The following is a 22,802-nucleotide window of genomic DNA, read 5'->3' on the forward strand; positions in this document are numbered from 1 at the left end:
AGAAGCTGAGCCAAGCCCTAAACCATGTCCACGAAGCATAAGCATGTCTTTTCTCTTTCTGTTCACCTCTCCAGGCCATGCTGCTCTTCCTCCTCTCTGCACTGGTCCTGCTCACACAGCCCCTGGGCTACCTGGAAGCAGAAATGAAGACCTACTCCCACAGAACAACGCCCAGTGCTTGCACCCTGGTCATGTGTAGCTCAGTGGAGAGTGGCCTGCCTGGTCGCGATGGACGGGATGGGAGAGAGGGCCCTCGGGGCGAGAAGGGGGACCCAGGTAGGGTGGGGCCCTGGGCTTATCCTGCTGGGGAGGAATGGTCATTGGAATTGTAACTAGCCCAGCAACTCTGGGTACTTTGTTATGGAAGTCTGGAGATGGGTTTCTTCCTCCCAAGAAGGCGAGTTCCACACTGCTCCACCAGCTGGCAAACAAGTGGCTGTGCTGAGCCCCCATGTGCCTCCTCCAGCACCCAACTGCCCTAGCTCCTCCTCTGGGATCCCCGGATCCTTCCTATCCCAAGAGCAAGCAAACAGTGGTAAATTACTGATATCTGGGGCCTTCTAGAGCCCTGTGCCAGCAGTTAGCAGTTGTTCATTCCAATTAAATGATGCCTGTGCAGAGCATTAAGTATTTTAAATATTTAATTAAACACTACTGCATGAAGGGTGGGAAAAAATGGGGCTCCATGGCTCCATTCTCAAGCCGAATCAAGAGGATTTGCTCTAATACATTACACAGAGAGAAAAGGCACTCACATTTCTTTGTCCACCCCTGTGCTTGGGCATTCACTTGAGTAGTTCATTTAATCCTCCCAAGAGTCTTACAGGGGACATATTAATCTCCTTCAACAGGTAAGAAAATGATGATGCAGAGAGGCTAAGTAACAACCATTCTGGAGGTGGAAAGGACGAAGGCTCTGCATCAGACTGGCCTGGGCTTTACTGCTGGCTCCATCTCCACACTGGGAGAGCCCCTCAGTGTCACTGAGTCTGTTTTTTTATCTGGTAATGGGAATGATATCTACCACCCAGTGATGAATAATTGAGCCAAAGGCTTTATTTTTTCTTGAGTCTTTGGGATAAAGTTGCATTTTCTGCTGTACCAAATAGGTGAATTATCTTGAGCTTAGCAGAGGTACTGATGAGTAAGGGAATTGTCCCTGGAAATACTGCTCCCCGCTTGTAGGGAAAGATCTAGGTCTTACTGGCAAGAAAGGAGAATTCCATCAGCCAGCTGTGTGAACCAAGGGACCTCTATGACATTGGGCAGGGCTTCAAAGGGATCAGATACAGTCTTTAACTTTCCGGAAAGACGAAGCAACATCCCCAGGCTTTGTGGGGTAAGGGGCAAGTGAGCATCTGCCTATCCCTTACAGACAGAAAGTGGCTCCCAATGTGAATGGGATGGGGCTTGGGGAGGGCTGTCCAGGGGGGATCCCAGAATGGGGGTGGGTTTCATCCTGGCAGCTCTTTCTCAGAGATTCCCAACTCAGTCTGGCCTCCGGTGGGGCCCCGGATTTGAATCTCAGGGATCTTTCCCACAATGGCCCTGGGAGCTTGCTGCCTTAAGCATGGTCAAGGCCTCCCTTCCCCATATATGTGCTTCAACCCATGCACATTCCAGGCCTGGCTTTGGGTCAGTACTTGGACAGAGGACAGAACACAGTGGGGCTGCAGGATGAGGCTCCACTCTGGCTTCTCAATGACAGTCTCTCCAGTCACTCCACTGTTACAGGTCTGAGGGCTAGGTTCCCTCAGAATCCTCAGCATCCTCAGAATCTACCCAGAATAGGTCTGTGTGGGCCAAAGTCTGTGCTTGTGACGACCACCCCTGCAGAGTTGGAAGCATGTGGTTCCCAGAATCTGCTACGAGGAAAATTGGGGCTTGAAAGAAGAGATCTTTGAGTAGGGGTGGAGGGTGAAGCTTGAGTCACTCTGGTGACATCCCCGACGTATCATGGAGGGTAAATATGACCCAGATCCTGCCTTTGGGGGGAACAATTCCTTATTCCTCAGCACCTTCGGCATTCCTGCTCAGCAATATTCTGTGGGGAAGTCCCTCCAGGGATGCTCATCTCCCTTGGACAAATCACACACCTTACAGCAGCCCATGAGTCCCGGCAGGACCACCCTGTACCCGTGTACCCCTGCTGCTCCTCTGACTTCAGTGCCACCACCCCTACTCAGCTCCAACCACATAGCTTCTTTCTGGCCCCCGGTCACGCTCAGCCTCCTTCCTCTTTAGGGGCTTGCCATTTGCTCTTCTCATAGCTGTCCCTGCAGCTCACACTTCACCTCCTTCAGGACTTTACTCCTGGATCACCTTCTCAGTGAGGCACTCCCTGACCACCCTACTGAAAACAGACCCTACCCCCAACACACCCTATGCTTGACTTTTCCCTGTGGCATTATATCTAACATACCGTATGTTGTACATTTTTAATGTTTTATTATCTGTTTCTATGAGATAGAGTTGAAGCTCCCCAGAAAAGGGCTGTTTATCCCCAGTATTCAGGACAGTGCCTGGCATGTATTAGAGGCTCCAGAGATATTTATGGAATGAGTGAATGGAAGATGGAAGGGGTGGAGGAATTTTAGGAGTCAAAATAGGCAAAAGGCTGGGCCATAAAACTCCACTTCAGGTGGCACTCGGGTGCAGGTCTAGGTCTCTGGGGACACTAGGATACACAGTGAGTGTTTTGAAAGGCATGGGTGCAGCATTTGGGGAGGTGCCCCAACTCCACCCCGGTGCTCTCATGGCCTCCATAGTTTGTGTACCAAGAACAAGTGGGCTCTAACACTCCCTTCTGGAGAGTGACGTTTTTCTCTTGGTCCATCTTCCTGCTGCTGACTTGGCCTGGGTGAAGCCCAAGCAAGGCTCCACCTGGGGTCAGGACATCCTGCCTTGAGGACAATGTGCTGTTGGGTGTCAGAGGTGTGGCCCATCCTATAACCCTCTGTGCTTCCGTTTCATCCCTAATAAGGACTGTAACCAATGGCCGGATCCAGGGCACGGAATTCCACTGGGCATGGAATTCAGATGTTTCCAGGTGGTGGCGCTGCTGGGATACGCCAGCACAGACTCTTCCACCCATCCAGCAAATTTACCCACAACCTCATGCTTGCCCTCCATGGAGGCCTGGCCTCCTCTGCCACGGGAGCATGGCTTCCAAGCCTGAAATGTCACCTCCTCTCTGCAAATCTCCCTCGATTCTCCTTGCCCTTAAAATCCCACTTTCTCTTTGAAGAAGACAGCTCTGAGTGTGTGAGTGCTGGGGTGGGGACACTCAGATGAGATGAGGGACACTTCATGCATTGTCCTTCCTCTCCCTTGTCTCACAGTGTATTATGAACCCCCTGCTGAGCAGGACCTGAGGCTAAGCTTAGATTTGCATCTGGCCTAGTGCTAGGTACAAAGTAGATGCTGCATAGATGGCTCTTAGTGAACAAATAAATAAGCAAATGGACCAATAACTGAATGAACAAGTTAGCACCACCTGTCTGGTGCCATTTCTGGTTGGCTTCCCTGATATATCTATCTATCTATCTATCTATCTATCTATCTATCTATCTATCTATATATATATATGGAATGCAAGAAGTCCATGATCACAGGTAAGAGCTGACAGATTGCCTGGCATCAATACAGTGGCCTTGGGGTAGGGGAAGGAGCACCGCATAGAAGGTCAGGCAGGTCTTGGGTTTAATCCACCTCCAGCTCTGGAAGGCTTCTTCCTCATCTATAAAATGGGGATGTTGATACCAATTTCCTGGATCACCACTGGGCCCGGGTTTGTGACGGTGGAAGTCTCATGCTCTGCAGAATCCTGAGGGAATGCTAGGGGCTGATCCTGCAGGAGGCTGGCCCTTTCTGGGTCTAGGGCCAGGTCTTTGTCCATTTCTTCTCCTGCTACAGGTTTGCCAGGAGCTGCAGGGCAAGCAGGGATGCCTGGACAAGCTGGCCCGGTTGGGCCCAAAGGGGACAATGGCTCTGTTGGAGAACCTGGACCAAAGGGAGACACTGGGCCAAGTGGTGAGCAACTGGGTGTCGACTTCAGGTGTTTCCAGGTGGTGGTGCAGCTGCAAGGATATGCCAGTGGGCACGCACAGAGCCCATCCCAGGAAGAAGGTTGTCTGAAGGTGGCACTGGGTCATTTCAGGACAGATGGGGCCTGCTGTTGGGATGACAACAATGCTGCCTCCCTTACCTCTGTTATTACCTCACCTTACTACACACTCCTCCTGCCAAGAGGATTCATTGTTACTGACCGGGCTGGTGCTTTTCCTTAGGACCTCCAGGACCTCCTGGTGTGCCTGGTCCAGCTGGAAGAGAAGGTCCCTTGGGGAAGCAGGGGAACATAGGACCTCAGGGCAAGCCAGGCCCAAAAGGAGAAGCTGGGCCCAAAGGTAGGTAGCTGGTCTGTGGCCGGTCTGAGAAGGGAAAGGAGGAAGGACAAGGGTCCATGATGTGACCTGAGGCGTGCTCAGAGTGCCAGGGAGAGCCCAGACCCTTGACGCTGCAAAGGCCTTGCCATGCACCCTCCCAATCCCCACAACTGCAATATTTTCCTCTCACCCTCCACAGAGGAGCCCCAGAAAGCAAGGAGAGTCTCCCCACTTCTCTCTTTGACCCTAAAGTTGTGGGCAAAAAGCTCCATTGCTAACAAAACCACACCTGCTGAACGCACTCTTAGCTGTGTTTGTTCCTGTGTGTTCCTTCTTCAGGAGAAGTAGGTGCCCCAGGCATGCAGGGCTCGGCAGGGGCAAGAGGACTCACAGGCCCTAAGGGAGAGCGAGGCGTGCCTGGTGAGCGTGGAGTCCCTGGAAACGCAGGGGCAGCAGGTGAGCAGTGGAAAGAGCTGGGATGGGCTGGGCTGGGTCCAGTTTTCCCGTGCCTGCTTGGAGCTGTCAATGCCTACACCCCCTCCACCACCCACAAAGGCAGAGGTGGTATCGCTGGAACATGGAGAGAATCTGTATCCAAGAAGAGTGCATGAGGGGTCTCTGGGGACCGTTCCTATCTAGGGAGAGTGGGGTGCCAAGCAATGGAGAAGTCTGTATACAGGGAAGGTTAGTTGTTGTGTGGCGGGGCAGTTTTACACAGCGGGGTTGATTGCTAGGTGACAGTGACAGTCAGTGTACAGGGAGCTGCATGGCTGGGTACTGGGGACCATCTCTCTGTTTCTGGGCAATAAGAATAGTTAGTCCATGTATGGGAAGGTAAAAATGCTAAAAACAAAAAAAATAAAATGAGTACATAGCTCACCCAGTTCTTCTTTTACACCAGGATCTGCTGGAGCCATGGGTCCCCAGGGAAGCCCAGGTGCCAGGGGACCCCCGGGATTGAAGGGGGACAAAGGCGTTCCTGGAGACAAAGGAACAAAGGGAGAAAGTGGGCTTCCAGGTAAGGTAGCAGCTCCTGGCCCAGGGAAGCCCTGCTGGGGCATGGGTGGGCAGAGAGGAAGCCCTCCTCATCCCAGAGGAGGGGCTCTGGGATGTGTGCCCCATTAATGGCAGCTGGTGGGTGGAACTCAGGAAAGGTGGACAGGCTGGAAGGCAGGAGCACGGGGCTCTGGTCTTAGCCACTTAGTACTCATGGGAAAGCAACCTGGGCAGCTTCTCCATCTGACTATCGGGAAAACTACAACTGCCTTCCCAATTCATAGGACAGTTTTGGGCATTAAAAACCCAGTGAATAGGAAACACATGAGTGTGTATTCCTGCCCAGCAACCCCCTCCCCACCCAATGGAGATGCCATTATATTCCAAGACTTTAAAGTCACAATGTCATCTGGTTCAGTGTCAGTGAAGTACAGGGACTAATTTGTCTATAGCAGAACCATAAGACATCCTTACACAGCAGAGGCCAGCTGTGTCAGTAGATGTGGGCTTGCTGTGGGTCAGCCCCACAATATGTGCCCGAAACTAGACACCCTTCCTTTGGGGCCCAGAATCTGAGCTCTTCCTTCGCTCTCTGGACAAGTCTTTACTTGGCCATTTTCTCCCCTCCAGATGTTGCTTCTCTGAGGCAGCAGGTTGAGGCCTTACAGGGACAAATACAGCACCTCCAGGCTGCTTTCTCTCAGCATAAGAAAGGTGAGTTCCTGGATCTGAACCTGGGCCCAGTGCTGGCATTGGGCCCCACACTAGATCTTGACCTTGGTTTGGCCTTTGGCTGGGGCTAGACCTTTGGCTGGGCCTGAGGCAGAGCCTGCCCTGGGTCTAGGATGGGAATGAGCTGGGACCTGTGTAGGGCTGGACCCGGGACTGTGGCAGGGGGTAGGGCTCAGGCTGGGATGGGGCTAGAAGAGGGCAGCCACCTGCTCCTGGAGCTGAAAGTAGATCCAAGGGGACAAAGGAGGAGGACATGGCCCCTATCACCAGCTCACCAGGCTGGTAGTAGCATAGTTAAGGCCATCAGGCTCCTGAACTACCCACCAACCTCAATGCCACCTGTGCCCTGAGACAAACTGTTCTCCTGAGTCCAGTGCAATTCAGTAGAGCCTCTCTCCTGCCTACTTTGTGCTGGTCCCTCTGATAGATACGGGGCTACCCAACACGGGCTGCATTTCTTACCTCAGAGGGGCCAGGTATGGGAGTGCCCAGTGATGCTGCTGCACATCCCAAGGCAGCACAGAAACCAGATACTATTCTGGGAACTAGGACTGGGGTTCTGCTCTGGGGGTACAAGGCAGATGGGGGCCTGACCTTGGTATGTGGCCATCAGATATCTCACCTTAGACGTGCTCTTGGTTCAAATAGGGGGCAGGCTGCTTCTGGGCTCCAGCCACTGCTGGGCTCTACCTACAGCTCTGGAGGTATTTTAGAGCAGAGAGTTTGCCCTAACCCTGGAATCCTGAAGAGTCAGAGGCCTCCAGGGGCACACACCTGAGGGCCTGGTGCCTTTTTGAATCTCCACGTCAGTGCCCAACTTCCCCTACTCTCCTCCGCCTTTTCTGATATCAGCTTTGAGTTCAGGTGAATCTCATTGAGCCAAAAAATAAAAGATAAAAGTTTTCTGAAGTAGTAGAGCATAAAAGGGCTGACTGGGTGCAACATAGGTTTGGCTTCTAAGTACCCAAGCTCCGAGACGAGAGTTTCAAGCATTTGGTATATCTCTTTCTGCATATGCTCTAATTCACTCAGAGGCACAGTGACAGAAACACACAGAGGAACATGTCCATATGCACCCACCGCATGTGTGTGCACTTAAACACCATCACTCATTCCACCTCCATCTACCTACATGAGCTCATATGTTGTCTATATAGCACACACAAATATGCACACACATCCAGATGAAGCTTACATACTCCCATGTACCTTTGGATAGATGCACATATATTCAAAGGCATGCCCACATATGTGCATGGCACATAAACCTAGTAATGGTACATGAACTCTTATGCTGACTTTGTTCAGGGCTGCTCTGGGTGCCACCCTGAGCCCATGGAGAATCTTAAGGATGATGAGTCAGGGTGCAGCCTGCATTCTGAGCAGCCCATCAGAGCCAGGGGCACAGCCTTCTCTGGAGCTTCCAGTGTCCTTTGCAGAAGATTTCCATGCATGGGCCCAAGAGCCACAAAGACAGACTAAAAAGAGATACTTGACATGTCACACAGGCAATGCTTTTGTGAAGTGAGCCCTCATTTTAGAGATGAGGAAATGGAACCCTGAAAAGGGAAGTGACTTTCCCTTGCCCATGCAACAGCTGTTGCCAGGGTGGATCTGAATGCCTGGTCTTCCAGTTCCCACCCAGGCCTGTCTCCAGCACTAACACCACTCCCCTGCGCCTCACTCACACATGCCCTTCAGATACCCTCCTCCACTCCCTCAGCACCTCCCAGGCAGGCTGACTGGCTGGGGCATCACCCATGTGCATACTAAGAGGCTGCCATGAGGCCAGACCCAGAGCAGAGATTAGCATCTGACAGCTTTCAGATGTCCTCTCCTCTTCCTGTCTCTCCCCTTTCATTACCCCGTCACACAGACCCTCTCCGACACCCCACATCCCCTACTGTTGTACAGGGTGACAGTGGGCTAATTGCAGGTGTTTTCTGTACTCTTAGAAACTGGCCTGGTCTACACTGTGATCAACTTGGGAAAAATTGTTCATTTCTACCTAGTAATTGACAAATCAATTCTAGTATATAGCATGTGCCAAAATAGAAAGAGCATGTCTGAGCTTTGCTGTCAGACTGAGGTTGAATCCCTAACTGCACATTTGCTGCTTGTGTGACTTTGAGCCTCTTAGTTTCTCTAAACTCCAGTGCTCTCATCTGTAAGTGGGGAATCATGGTGTCACCTCACAGGGTAGATCATGGGACAGGGGCTGTTCTGGAACAATCTCTCTTGCATTGTCTCTGGCATCCTGATGTGGTGCCTGTTTGGGAGATCTGAGAGGCTCAGGTTGGAGCACAGAGGTCTCAGAGCCCCTGAGCTTTGGCCAGGTGATGCCACAACCCCAACCTGACTCTCTTCTTCTCCTAGTTGAGCTCTTCCCAAATGGCCAAAGTGTCGGGGAGAAGATTTTCAAGACAGCAGGCTTTGTCAAACCGTTTACGGAGGCACAGCTGGTGTGCACACAGGCTGGTGGGCAGTTGGCCTCTCCACGCTCTGCCACTGAGAATGCCGCCTTGCAACAGCTGGTCATAGCTCAGAACGAGGCTGCTTTCCTGGGCGTGACTGACTCCAAGACAGAGGGCAAGTTCACCTACCCCACAGGAGAGTCCCTGGACTATTCCAACTGGGCCCCAGGGGAGCCCAACGATGACGGTGGGTCAGAGGACTGTGTGGAGATCTTCACCAATGGCAAGTGGAATGACAGGGCTTGTGGAGAAAAGCGTCTTGTGGTCTGCGAGTTCTGAGCCAACTGGGGTGGGTGGGGCAGCGCTTGGCCCAGGAGTTTGGCCAGGAAGTCAAGGCTTAGACCCTCGTGCTGCCAATATCCTAATAAAAAGGTGACCGTCTGTGCCGGGAAGGACTTCTCTACAGAACGTGGCCAAAAGGTAGGGCTGCTGCAGAACACCACAGAGTGAAATGTGAGGCTTCCTTTACACTAAAACTCCTTTCAGGAGAAGAAGGGCCCAGCCTGCTTTCCCTATAAGGGATAAAAGTGGGTCTCCAATGACCTTCCTGTCCCCAAACCTGAAGACTCATTTTCAGCCCCTTTTCTCAAACCATCGGCTGCATTTGACCCTGTGGATCTCTCCCTCCTCTTTCAAGCACTTCCTCCTCCCAGCTTCACAGATACCACTTTTGCCTGCTCTGCCTTTTTTTTTGAGACCAGGTCTCACTCTGTCACCGAGATTGGAGTGCAGTGGTGCGATCTGGGCTCACTGCAACCTCTGCCTCCCAAGTAGCTGAGACCACAGGCATGAGCCACCATGACCGGCTAATTTTTTGTGTTTTTGGTAAAGATGATGTTTTGCCATGTTGCTCAGGCTGGTCTCGAACTCCTGGACTCAAGTGATCTGCCTGCCTTGGCCACCCAAAGTGCTGGGATTACAGGCATAGACCACCGCCCCAGGTCCCTTATTAGTCTTTTTAGCTTGTCCATCTTTCTCTCCTTGACCACTTAATGGTGCAGTGCCAAAGTCTCAGCTCTCAGCTGTCTTCTGTTCTTACACTCACTCCAGAGATGAGCTCATCCTGTCCCCTCATTCAAATTCCTTCTGGAGGCTGGTGGCTCCTCTGCAGGTATATCCCTATTCAGCTCCTCTTCCTGAACCCCAGATTCCTCTAGCCAGTTCAGGCTGGAGCCCAGGGATAAAAGGAGGCTCCCAGCCTCCATGGCTGCCTCTTATTTTGAGGTCTGAGCCCAGGAAGCTGCACAGCATGGCAGGGTGACCCGGCAGAGAATGTCTGCCTCCCCAGCTAGGCCACATAGCCCTGCACTCAGTAGGCCCTTCCTCACCCCTGCACCGCCCAGGATCTCTCTCCATCGCTGCCAACATGACTGCCTCTTGACTCATGGGAGGAGTACCAGCTGCACAATCCTAAAGCTGTCTGAAATCTTAGGGAACTTTGGAACAAAGGGTCTCTGGCCAAGCTCTGATTTATCTCCAATCCTCTTCTTGCCTGGTGATTCCAGGAATGTTCTTTCCCCACTCAACCTTAGAGATAATCTAGTTAAATCCTCCTCCTCATTTTCCAAATATGAAAACCAAGGCACAGAGAGGGATGAAACTGTGCAGGGACAAAAGGGGGTGTCAGTGTTACAGCTGGGTCATTAGCAAGGTCATTTTGACCCTAAAGCCTATACATTTAGGCTGTAACTATATAGGCCAAAGATCATGCATATTTAGTTGATTTGACATATTATTGCACATAATGATTTAAATGACACCTGTGTTCAAAAGATGGCAGTGACACCTGGATGAACCATGGCCCCATAAAAGGGGCAAACAAGGCTGGGTGCGGTGGCTCATGCCTGTAATCCCAGCACTTTGGGAGGCCGAGGCAGGTGGATCATGCGGTCAGGAGATAGAGACCATCCTGGTTAACATGGTGAAACCCCGTCTCTACTAAAAATACAAAAAATTAGCCGGGCACGGTGGTGGGCGCCTGTAGTCCCAGCTACTCGGGAGGCTGAGGCAGGAGAATGGCGTGAACCTGGGAGGCGGAGCTTGCAGTGAGCTGAGATTGCGCCACTGCACTCTGGCCTGGGTGAAAGAGCGAGACTCCGTATCAAAAAAAAAAAAAAAAAAAAAAAAAGTGGGCAAACAAGCTCTTTCCCGATAGAAAACCAGCCACTCTCTCCTTAGTTTACACAAACCAGGGGGACTTCTCTTTCTGGATGGGACCCCCTAGTCCCATCCCTCTTCCCGACACTCCTACAAGTACATTTCATATATAGGACAGCATGTCTATAAAACAAAAGCCACACTTCAAGACAGCATGCAGCCCAGGTTCTCTGCTAAGATCGTTCTCCAGTTACTGAAAAAAAAAATCCCCAAATTTCTGGCAGCTTCTGAAATATAAGTCAGTTACACAATAATGAGCAAACTACTTAGAGACCACACTGAAACACATTCATCGAGGAAGCTCAGAATGGCTTTTTTATTACAAATAAGAGAAAACACTTGGATCTAGCATAAGCCAAGAGAAGTGTTTTTTTTCTCTGAATAAAGGGTTCCAAATGGGCTTAAAAAGGACTAGGGGGACTGAGGTAACGGCATGCTCTCTCCCTGGCTTCTGCTTCTCCTTGTGCATCTTTGCATCTTTCCCTCTTTTGCATACCAGCTTCCTCTGCTTCCTGGTCTCTTGACTATCCAAGCATTAAGAATCATGTGTCCTAAAGATGGCTGCACAGAAATCAGAAACTCTCCAATGGGAGCAATTGGAAACTCCTGTGGAAATGAGTCTTTCTGTCTCAGATGCCCGCCTCTGGTCCAACCAACTAAACTTGGGGAGTGGGTCCGCGTGGTACAATATGGCCACTGGGATAGATGCAAGATCATGATGGTCTGGGAAGACCCCCTGAAAGTGACCACTACCTACCCCAATACTTAAACCAAACCTACTTCTTGCTAAGGGAAAAGTCAGCGTAGTTGAAGTGTGTGGAGAGAAAAAATCTCCTATGATGTTGAAGGCCTGGAATGTGGATACTTCAAACCCCAAGAAGAAGCTTCAGATCCATCAGTGCCATGGGCCACAGGGGTCTGGTTTGCTCTCCAGCACAGAGAACACACAGGGAGGGCCATTTGAGATCTGTAGGCACAGGCTGATTGGAGTAGGGGACTGAAGCAGTTATTTCAGAAATTCAGGTCCTAACCAGTTCCTGAGCACAGAGCTCTCCCCTGCACTAACACACATGGGCCAAGGTCAACACAGATCTCAGTGTCTGCCCCATCTTAACTGTAGCAGTCAGGGTCCCTTGTTTAGTAGCCTGTGTGTCAAGTGATTTGCACTCTCAGGTGATGTTGTGACTCACCATGGACACCATGAAAGCAGGCTGGGACCCATCCATGTCTGAAGCGGGGACTTTCACAGCAGTTTCATAGAGAAACCCCTGTTCAGTTAAAAAGTATACTCTCAAGTCTGATCCTGGTTTTCAACCTTCTGTCACCAACCCAGTCCACATTCCATAATGAGCAGCTGATGTGGAGCCCTCTGATGTTTGCTTTTCTAGGATCCTGTCTATGTTCTGAATCCCCTCGATACACATCACTGAACCTTGAGTGGTGTAAGTTCAGGGCATTCTCAACCACTCTTCCTTTCCAGATGTTCACCTTAAAATTCAAGTTTAATGATGTGCTTGACCTTTTCAAGTTACCTACCTAGAGCAAAGAAACTAGTTATCTATTAGAGAAATACAGTCTTAATTTGTATGTCAAATATTTATCCAGGCATTGGATACAAAGATCGACATGGCTAGTCATGCCCTTGTGATCCTGCACTTTCCTAACATAACAAGATGAGTAAGCTGCAGGATTGTTCTGGCAATGGACAATAGCAGCGCTCAACAAGTGGATTTAGAATGAATGGATGGATGATAAGAGTTTTAACCACGAGAATAGAGAAGAGACCTCTCTTTGTGCAATTACCAAGCCACTCAGAGATCAAAGCAGTCTTCATTACTGTCCACTCTAATTGCCTGTGACTATTAGGCCTCTCTATGGCTAACAGCAGGCCTGGCATCTTATGGTAGGTTTTACTGTTTCTTGTCAATCTTTCACTGAGAGGACTTTTGAAGACAGGCATGAACCTGTGATGTGGATCACTCCTGGGGAGAAGCAGAAAAGAGTGGGTGTACATTTCCAAAATGCCTTCTCATCTGCTGCCATGTCTTCTGTGATTATAGACAGATCGGTAGATATAAAGTTCTTGTACAAGGCCAAGTGTGGTGGCTCACGTCTATAATCCCAGCACTTTGGGAGGCCGAGGCGGGTATATCACTTTGAGGTCAGGAGTTCAAGACCAGCCTGACCAACATGGGCAAAACCCTGTCTCTCCTAAAAATACGAAAATTAGTTGGGAGTGCTGGCACATGCCTGTAATCCCAGCTACTTGGGAAGCTGAGACGGGAGAATCGCTTGATCTCGGGAGGTGGAGGTTGCAGTGGGCAGAGATTGCACCACTGCACTCCAGCCTGGGCGACAGAGTGAGACTCTGTCTCAATAATAATAATAATAATAATAATAATAATAATAAAGTTGTACAATCAAACATTCTGGAACCTGAGCAAAGGCATGGAAAGCAACTGCCCTTGGGGGTTGCCTGGATCTAGGCAACAGACTTGTACTCTGAGTGATATTTGGGGGTTGTTACTGCAGCACCCATCCTTCCTGGATACATTTGAATATTAACATGTTTGCCCTCTATTTACTTAAGAGTCTGTAGGCAGTCTCAGACTACCTGGCTGAAACACCTTTGAGCCACAGAGAGGGACTTAGCAGTACCCTGCCTGAGCAGAATGGTCCTTATGTAAGTCCTGTTTGTAGGGCTGAATAAAGTGTTTTTAAGATGTTTCTAGGCCCTTTGATCTGAGGAAATTGCAGAGTGGCCTCATTGCCAGCCCTTGTACATATTTATTTTTTAATTCCCTTAATACTTCATTTGAGGCATAAGTGCCTGGGGCCAGGCCAGGGCTGAAAGGTCTGATGGCAACTTCAGGCCAAGCAAACACATTCTGTGACCAGAAGGAAGGATCAGGGCAGAAAGGGGATGCTTGGCCCCCAGCTAGAGAGACGGCCTGAGAGAACAGAGAGAGGATGAGAGGGGTGGGGATCCCGCAGAGAACCTAGACACTTACTGCACCCCTATACAATGTTCATAAGAAAGAAAAGAGGGAGTGGAGGAAGGTGTGAGGACTTCATGAAGTGATTCTAAAGCTCTTATGAAAGAATGACTCTCAAGGGTTAGGAAAATTGCTTAAAATAGGATAATTAGAATGAACTTGACCCATCTATGTTAGAGGGTTTTATAAAACTAGCATAATTGAAGTTGTATATTAATGACACAGAAATAGACAGAACAATGAAAAAGAACAGAAAGTCTAAAAATGGGCTCAAGTATGTATATATACACGTATGTATCCTATATGCATGATAAAGAGAGAATGCCAAAATTATAGGAAAACAATGACTTACCAATGAATCATTCTGGGTTAAATAGTTAAACATTTAGAGGAAGTGTAAAATCAGATTATTTTATTACATATACAAATTAAAATTAGAAGAAAATATAAGTAACAATTTATGTAGTCTTGGAAGGAAAAAGAGCTATCCAAGAATGTTATCAGACAGGGGAACCCCAAAGTGATAATATTGATATATCTGACTACATAAGAAATACGTAAAACTTTTCTACTGAAAAGTAAAACACAATATAAAAGAAAAGTGGCTATGTATTTGCAATGTACACAACAGATAAATCAATAAGAAAATAATGAATATCTAAATAGGAAAATGGCATAAGAATGAGAAGAGGAAATTCATAAAGGAAGAAATACTAATGGCCAATAGTACTGATAGGTGAAAAATGCATAATCTTAGTAGTAATTTTTAAACCTTAATGAAACAGTAATATGTATCCCAAAATCTATGAGATAGAGTTACAGCTATACTCAGGGGAAATAAGTAACTTTGCTTTCATTATTAAAAATTAAAAAATAAAAAAATGGACTGAAAATAGTTGAACTAAGTGTTCATCTTTTTAAAACAAATTTTTAAAACAACAAAAAAGGACAAAACAAATAAATATAAAAGTGAAATTAATGAAATATAAAACAAATAACAATAATAGAAATAAGTTGGGCATGGTGGCTTATACCTGTAATCCCAGCACTTTGGGAGGCTGAGTGGGGAGGATCACTTGAGGTCAGGAGTTAAAGACCAGCCTGGACAACATACGGAGATCCTGTCTCTACAATAAATAAATAAATAAATAAATATTAGCCAGGTGAGGTGGCATGCACCTGAAGTCCCAGATACTTGTGAGGCTGAGGCAGGAGCATCACTTGAGCCCAGGAAGTCGAGGCTGCAGTGAGCCATGATTGTGACACCGCACTTCAGCCTGGAAGACAGAGCAAGACCCTGTGTTAACAACGACAAAATCAATAATAGATATGACAAATTATCTCAGAAACTAGACTTTTTAAGAGTTGAATTAGACAAATACATGTTGATAAATCTGTATAAGAAGCAAAAAGCCAACATATGTAGTAGCGATAAGAAAGGAGCAGAGATACGAAAACGGTAAAAAGAATTTTGAGATAACATATTCACTTCCTTTTAGGCATTGATCAGAATTGAAAACAGCAAGAACTCAGGGAATTTGGCATCCCTCCCCATCCTTCCCTTGCTTTTGCTCTGTGGCCTGGGGTCAGATTCTACACTCCTTGCCCTGAAGCTCCAGGTGGTTTATAGCTCCCTGGCTGAGGAGGAAAGCAACACTGCTTTTTATCTGATGTGGAATTTAGCTCATAATCTTGGTGCATTAGGCAAGCACGACCATATAACAGTGAGTGTGAGTTAAACCATGTCTCATCACCTTCCCCTCCATCTCAGCCATGGTTGGGAGCTTCTACCTCTGGACTCCCCAGACCCTTTTCACATAGTGAATCCAAAATGTTCATGACCTTTTCTGATTCCTGCCCTTGGGGTGCTTGGGAACCAGATCCCATCAGTGTAGGAGAGATGACCACCCAGGAACTGCTTGCAGACAGCACAGGAAAGGGTCAGCACTGCTGGGCAAGGTGAGGTCTCCAGAGGATGCTCTCACTGGGGAAAAGGGTCTCACGTGCAACTTGGCATATGGCTTCTGGTGGTACGTCTGTAATTGTCAAGGTCATAGATTCTCATGGGGATAGGAAGCTGGATACATCAGGAGCTCTGGGCAGGGCTGGAGGGCTAGACAACGAGTCCGTTTCCCCACACCATCTCACATCCCTTGGTAATGACTGCGGGGTTAAATGGCTTTCAGGATCTTTTCCAGGCTGTGTAGGAGATCGTTGATTAGTTGCATCTGGCACAGATATGGGGGAGGAGAGGGTCAGTATGTGTGCTAATGTTTGTCATCCTTGGCTTAAGAGGGCACTGCCCTGCAGGTCCAGAGGGAACCCAACAAGGGGGTTGCCCCGAGTTTCATCATGCACCCAGTGAAGGCACCTTCTGGGACTTCTGCAAGAATCCTGTGCTTCCACCAGCTGGCTTCCCAGGAAGCCCAAGAACAAGAAACAAGGACAGTGTTGAAGCTGGTGGAACAACAATGTCATTTCCATTTGAGACCCCCTAGGAGATCCCCACCATCCCTCTGTGCACCGGACCCTCTGCTGGTGGCCTGACGGGTCCCAGGCAGAGTCCCTAAACTGTCCTGAGTTACAGGTTCCCAGCCTGAACCCCTTTGTCCTTTTGAAATGACATGAGGTCATCACATGAAAATCACAAGCAAATACTTAGTAGTGTTCTCCAAAAGAATCTGATTCAGAGAAAAGTCCAGATTCTTTCCCTGCTGATGCTGAGGAAAGAAAAAAGTGACTGCATTTGAGAAAGATACCCAAAAAGTCCGCAAAGGCAACCCAGAGAGGAGCCCACAAATCCAGCCCCGACAGGGCTCAGGCAAGAGCAACAGCAAAGTCCTGTCTTGAGGGGATTCTGAAATTGCCTCGGACACAGAGACCTGTGGAGGGGCAGGCAAGGAGAGTGTGGGGGTGGCCTGTGGGCCCTGCCCTAAAGAGATCACATTCTAGGCTTGGAAAGGAGACAGATGTATAGACAAGGAGCAGAGCATCCCGCCAGTCCCCGGGGCTTGCTGTGCACTGAGGGCTGTCGGGATCCAGCATGCTGAAGACCTGCGGTCACACAGTAGCAGCGTGCGTCTGGCCCTGGCCCTGCAGGGTGGGGGCACAACCCCAGTGAGCAAAGCAACCAGGACAATCGTGGAGAGGAGGAAAGCGGGAGCATCCGAAGTTGCAGACAAGGTGCTCATGTGATCCCACCACTCACCTGTCTGGGCTTGAGTGTCTCTGGGTTTGCTGGCCTTGTCTTGGAGGCAACCAGCAGGGGGCAGCACGAGGCCACAGCACCAGCTGCACATGGCCACTGCTGCCGGGGCCAGGGATACTCAATTATCAGAGAAAGGAGGCTGTGTCCCTAACCATATTCCAAAATGAGTTTTGCTGTTTCTCTCTTGGATCCAGCTTAAAGCTGAGTTAAGCTCCAGAGAAGGGAATTGGGTCACACATCTTGGTGGAGGACTCAGATTCACTCATTTATTATTCATTCACTTATTCACTCAACAGTTATTGATTGAGTGTGTATGTGGTTCTCAGCCCTTTTCAAGGCAGTGGGACTGCAGAGGTGAGTGATATGGTCTTGTACTAATCACAACAGCAGGGACTAATGTTTGCATGGCATTTATTGCAGGCCAGTGCTGTCCTAATTGCCTTGCTTATATCAGTTCATCTATTCCTTCAACAACCCTCTGAGGTGGACACTGTCATGATCCCAATTTTACCAAGAAGGGAACTAACACACAGACAGTGTATTATGTGACTTGCCCAGGGTCACACAGATGCAAACTGATAGAACCAGGATTTGAATCCAGGCAGTCTGACTCCAGAATCCTTACTCTTTTTATTTTTATTTTATTTTATTTTTTTGAGACAGAGTCTCACTCCATTGCCCTGACTGGGGCACAGTGGCATGATCTCTGCTCACTGCAACCTCCACTTCCTGGGCTCAAATAATCCTCCTGCCTCGGTCTCCTGAGTAGGTGGGATTACAGTCATGTGCCACCATGCCCACCTAATTTTTTGTATTTTTAGAGGTGGGATTTGGCTATGTTGCCCAGGCTGGTCTCAAACTCCTGAGCTCATATGATCTGCCCACCTTGGTCTCCCAAAGTGCTGGAGTTACAGCTGTGAGCCACTGACCCCAGCTAGATTCCTTATTCTTAATGACTTTGCAACACCGACATAACTTAAGCAGATAGCCAAGATGACATCAGATAACCATAATTCTTAGAAGAAAATAAAATGGAGTGTTGTAATGGTGACTGGGGTTGGAGCAACCTTAGCTTCAGTGGCCAGGTAGGGACTCGGGTGGTGGGGGGAATGGTGACATACAATCCAAGACCTGGCAGGGGAAGAGGATCATATTAGTGCTCAATCTCTGTGGACCCCTTGGTGTCCTAGAACACAGCTTAGGACCCCTTACGGAGGACCTTTTGTCCATGACCAAGCACCTCAACTCCTCACCCAGAGTCTCTGGGGTCAGCCCGAGCTAATGTTCTTCAGTGGGGAGTATGCAGAGGTAAACCTGGAGACAGGCTGGGGAGGTAGGGGCTGAGCCCCGCAGTGGCAGGATGCTGAGAACCTCAAGCACGGGGTTCTGGTTTCCATACTGGATTGCTGGTTTCCATACAGGCACTCAACACACTCTCACACATGCACAACAATACACACAAACAGCACCAAGCCCATGTGCACACAATTCCCCCCTCGAGGTCTCACGCATCCAGTGCCTCATGTGCTCTGAAGCTCCTCAGAGCTGTCTCAACCGTAGACCTCCTCCCTAAAGTCACAGGAAGCAGTGAAACCCTGGAAATAGGGAAGGTTTAGGTCTGCAGTTGGTTTTCACTAGCGGGGCGCTGGTCCGTTGAGGGAGATTATTTGGGGCCTGACACTATACAGTTAAGCAGCACTCCCTTCACCTCATGAGGGGCCTATAAGGAAAGGGAAAATGCTGGCTTCCAGGCTCCAGGGCCGCCCTGTATGGTGAGAGGCAGGCAGAAAGCCACTGTGGTGTCTGTATTTCTTGGGGCAGTGGTTTCAAAACTGGCCAAACATCTGGTTCACCTAAGGAACCCGTGAAGATGACAGATTTCTGAGGTTTTCACTCACTGGGTCCAGAATGAGGCCAAGAGCCTATGATTTTGTCAAGCATTCCAGTCAATTCTGCTGGTCACTACTCAAAAGAGAGGTACAAGGTGGCACAAGCACAAGCCAGGGCAGGGCAGGCTGGGCTGTGGGTTGGCAATGGCTAGCCTCACCCAAGGCATTTGCTTGGTTAATGAATGGCTGCTTGCCCCCAGCTTCTTTGAAACATGCACCTGTGTTTGCTGGACAAACCACAGGTTCATAGTTGGGGACACTGTCTACTCCTCACACAGTGGCCACCAGGGTTGTGAGCACCCTTTCCCAGATGGCCCACTGCCCTGATCTCCCCTCTTCCCAGCAGCCCATCAGCCACTCAGGGTTACCAGGACAACATCGCTTTATAAAATTCACTTCCCGGCATCTCCAGCCCAGGCCCTCTGATAGCATCCAATCCCTTTTCAGTTAATGGAAAAACCCTGAGCTTTGGCAGGCTCAAAAGCACAGACCAGTTACATAATGACAAGCAAACAGCCTTCCAGGTCAGAGGCTCTGCTGTGACACAGAGGGCAAGTCCAGGGACTGACTGTGACTTCTGACACTGGTCCCCCTCTGACAGCCACAGAGAAGGGAGGCTGGCTGGCACCAGCAGGAAGAAGATTTGAAAGATGTGAACACTGGGCCCTCAGCTGGTACCCCAAGTCCCCATCTTCTGGCTTGGACATGGCTAAAGTGAAGCAGCAGAACTGCAGGACTCCGAGGAAACAGTGTCCTGCAGGCACAAGGCCCTACAATTCCAGGATTCAGACCCAGGCAGGAGCCTGGGCCTCGAGTGTCACAGGCTTTGGTAGCTGTTTTCATTCAGACACAGGAGGCAAATTGTGATTATACTTGCTGTGCCTCTACTTCTGCAGACATAATTTAAATCCGAAATTCCCATCTTCATGCCAAGGTATATTTGTCATTCTAATTTACCCAGACTGTCTTCTGTAGAATTCAGAAATAGCTGATAAATATTTAGCCCACAATTACTTTGGACAGAATTGCCAGGAAACAAAAACTGAAAACAGGGCCGGGCACAGTGGCTCATACCTGTAATCTCACCACTTTGGGAGGCCTAGGTGGGGGGATCTCCTGGGCTCAGGAGTTCGAGACCAGCCTGGACAACATGGTGAAACCTTATCTCTACAAAATAACACACACGCAAAAACTCAGATCTTGCCACTTTGCTCCTGAATTGGCTCCTACAGTGTGGACTTGTGTGTGACAATTGATTCATTAAGTTTTAGAAGAAAGAAATCTTTAGTGACCTATTTATAGATAGGGAAATGGAGGCCCAGGAAACCGACATGCCACTGAGTACATTAGTCAGGGAGCTAACCTGAAACTCCTGTCTCCTGCTCCCAAAATCTGAACTTCCCACCCACCAAGCCATCTCTCCTTCAGCCCTAACATAGTGCACAGAGACCCAGGCCTTCTTCTCCCCTGGGCATGGCCCAGAGCCACAGCTCAGGCTGCACAGAGTTCTGAACACCAGCTTCCCTTCCAGGAATGCTCTGAGCATGGCCTTCAGGTTCTTACTCCATGCAAGAGGCAGCAAAGGAAGACTGCAGCTAAGAGATGTCTTTCAGCTCCGTGGTCCAAAAACCAACGTGAGAAATGAATGGCAGAGACATCTACTCCATTGGAACAAATGGCAGGGCTCAAGTGGTTGCTCACAGTCATCCCCACTCCTGCAGTCTCAGGGGAATGAGCTGCCTGGGGCCCCTCAAGCCTGCCCTTGGAGTTTGTGCCTTCACTGGGTTCCCTGTGCAAGAGATGTCAATCATTGTCTGTTCCTTAATAAAGGAAGCTGCCTGTCCTCAGCCCTTCAGACAGAGAAAGAGGGAGAGAGAAGGGAAGGAGAGCAGTCGGGAAGGGAGGAAGGGAGTAAGAAAGGAAGGGAGGAAGGGAGGGAGAAAGGAAGAAAGGAAGGAAGGGAAGGAGGGAGGGAGGAAGGAAGAGAGGGAAGAAGGAAGGAAGGATGGGTAGGAGGGAGAGAGACTGTTTGGAGGGTCATCTTAAATCCAAAATTTTCCTCTTGTCCCAGGTCCTGGAAGGCCTGGATGAATTGAAATTTCTATCTTTGGACTTTCATGAGAATCCTGTATCTTTTTAAAAAACTTTTTCTTGGCATCTTTCTTGCAGAAAGAGAATCCTATATCTTCAGATTAACTCCACCTTCTCTCCAGCTAACACACACCAGGCTCCCATTGCTTGCAGATAAGAACTGAGAAATGAATACAGAGAGGCAATCTGTCTCAATTCCAGACTAAAGGAAGAACAGTGTGGCAGCAGATACATTTAGAGAGAGAAGCTCAAAAGAGATGGTTAAGTGCTGGATCAGGGAGAGAACAAAGCCTGACCCATCCGGAAGCACTGACCATGGCAATCTTCCTTACCATCAAATAGAAATAAGAGCCTTCATGCCCTGCCAGGTGAGCCGAGAGAAGAGAGAATTAGCAAGGAACCTCAAAGTGCCAGGGGGCAGGGGAGGAGGCTTATGAGCTGGGGAGAAGGAGTACAGGGCATTGGTGGCATAAAAAGCTCTTAGAGCAGGAACGTGAGGCTGTAGTCATTGAGAGAGATAGGAGGAAAAGAGCCCCGTAGAAGGAACTAAGAGAAGCAGTCTGAAAGGGGGATGGAAGAATTGGAGCTTGCCCTGCAAAATTTTTTGCATTTCCCTGACTGAGGGGCAATCATTGCATGCTGGAAAACCACAGCATTGCATGCTGGAAAACCATAACAACCAGTTATGTACTTCACCCCTATGTGAAGTACATAACTGCATGTTCTACAGTTTCATGGCTGAAGATATTGTCCTTTATGCACAGTGTGGAAAAGGAGACATTCATCTCAGCACTGACCACGACAACCCTCCTTAGCATAACATAGGAAGGACGATGTAACCATCACCGGCCAGTTTTCTCATTTTCGTCTAGGCTGTGAGAACATTCAGGTGTAACATTCATGCTTGGTTCTGGTCATTCTTTTGTTCTGGGTCACCGTATATGTGTGTCTTTTCTCTCTCTAAAAAGTTTCTGGTCCTTCCTTTCTCTATTTGCCATACACTATGGCTTCGTGTGTGCTTCTAAAGCTTAACCAGTTTCCCGTTCCCTCGGTAAGCAGTGTGGATTGCATTGGAAGCAGTTAATTATTTTGCTGTACATCACAAAAATACTCCTCTCATTGACGCCAATTTTGGCGCCTATAGAAGGGTTTTTTTGGAATTGAAAATTCAGTGATATGGTTGTCTATGTAGGCCAGAGGCCAAGGACACAGGTCCTGCCACCCTCACCCTGATGGTCCCAATGCCCTTGGCACGTCCCAGCCCTGCCTGGATAGTCCTGCAGAAGGACAGCTGAGAGAAAGCGTGCTTGATATTCACTCCCTGGGATCCCACTCATGCGTCCCTGTGTGATTTTTTGATGCATCCATTTGACAAATATTCATCAAGCTTTGACAAATATTCAACAAATATTCATGGCTTACCAACCATGCGGTGATTTTCCTGGTAGTTCAGATACAAAGAGAAGTGAAATAGAAAACTAAGATTAACTAGAGCTTTTCACAGAGTTAAAGTGGCCCTTAGCCTTTATTTTCCCATCTCATTGTGTGAATGGCATACGACAGGTGCTGGAATCCATTCCCTTCCCTTAGTTTGCTGCACGGGCTCTATGTCATCTCAGAGCCATCCACTCTGAGATAGCTGAAAAACAGCCATGGTCATGAGCAGAACTGTGGGCCCCAATGGCATCAGAAGCCTGCTCCGAAAGTGGATTGCATTTGCTGGCCAGCTGGGGCCGCATAATTTAACCCGTAGGGTATGAAGCTCACCTTTTGGGTAATTTTCTGCTTGTCTGTACTGATAATGGGCCCACTGACCTATAATGGGAAGAGGGTGTTACAGGGAAGGAGGGGCTGCTGGGCAGGTCGGGGACTGG

At 48.9% G+C, this 22,802-nt stretch overlaps 1 protein-coding gene across 1 annotated transcript in view; it reads left to right on the forward strand.

The window, feature by feature from the left end:
- The window catches only part of SFTPD (surfactant protein D), a 48,221-nt gene extending 39,242 nt beyond the window's left edge, over positions 1-8,979 (forward strand). The window contains exons 3-9 of the mRNA XM_054522402.2: positions 75-276; positions 3,916-4,032; positions 4,290-4,406; positions 4,725-4,841; positions 5,287-5,403; positions 6,012-6,095; positions 8,490-8,979. Coding sequence (XP_054378377.2) covers positions 78-276; positions 3,916-4,032; positions 4,290-4,406; positions 4,725-4,841; positions 5,287-5,403; positions 6,012-6,095; positions 8,490-8,866 — 1,128 coding nt within the window. The 5' untranslated portion in view covers positions 75-77 and the 3' untranslated portion in view covers positions 8,867-8,979. The remainder of the gene's footprint in view (positions 1-74; positions 277-3,915; positions 4,033-4,289; positions 4,407-4,724; positions 4,842-5,286; positions 5,404-6,011; positions 6,096-8,489) is intronic.
- The last annotated feature ends 13,823 nt before the right edge of the window (positions 8,980-22,802 follow it).

This window comes from Pongo abelii, chromosome 8 (assembly GCF_028885655.2).
Source record: "Pongo abelii isolate AG06213 chromosome 8, NHGRI_mPonAbe1-v2.0_pri, whole genome shotgun sequence".
Classification (NCBI taxonomy): domain Eukaryota; kingdom Metazoa; phylum Chordata; class Mammalia; order Primates; family Hominidae; genus Pongo; species Pongo abelii.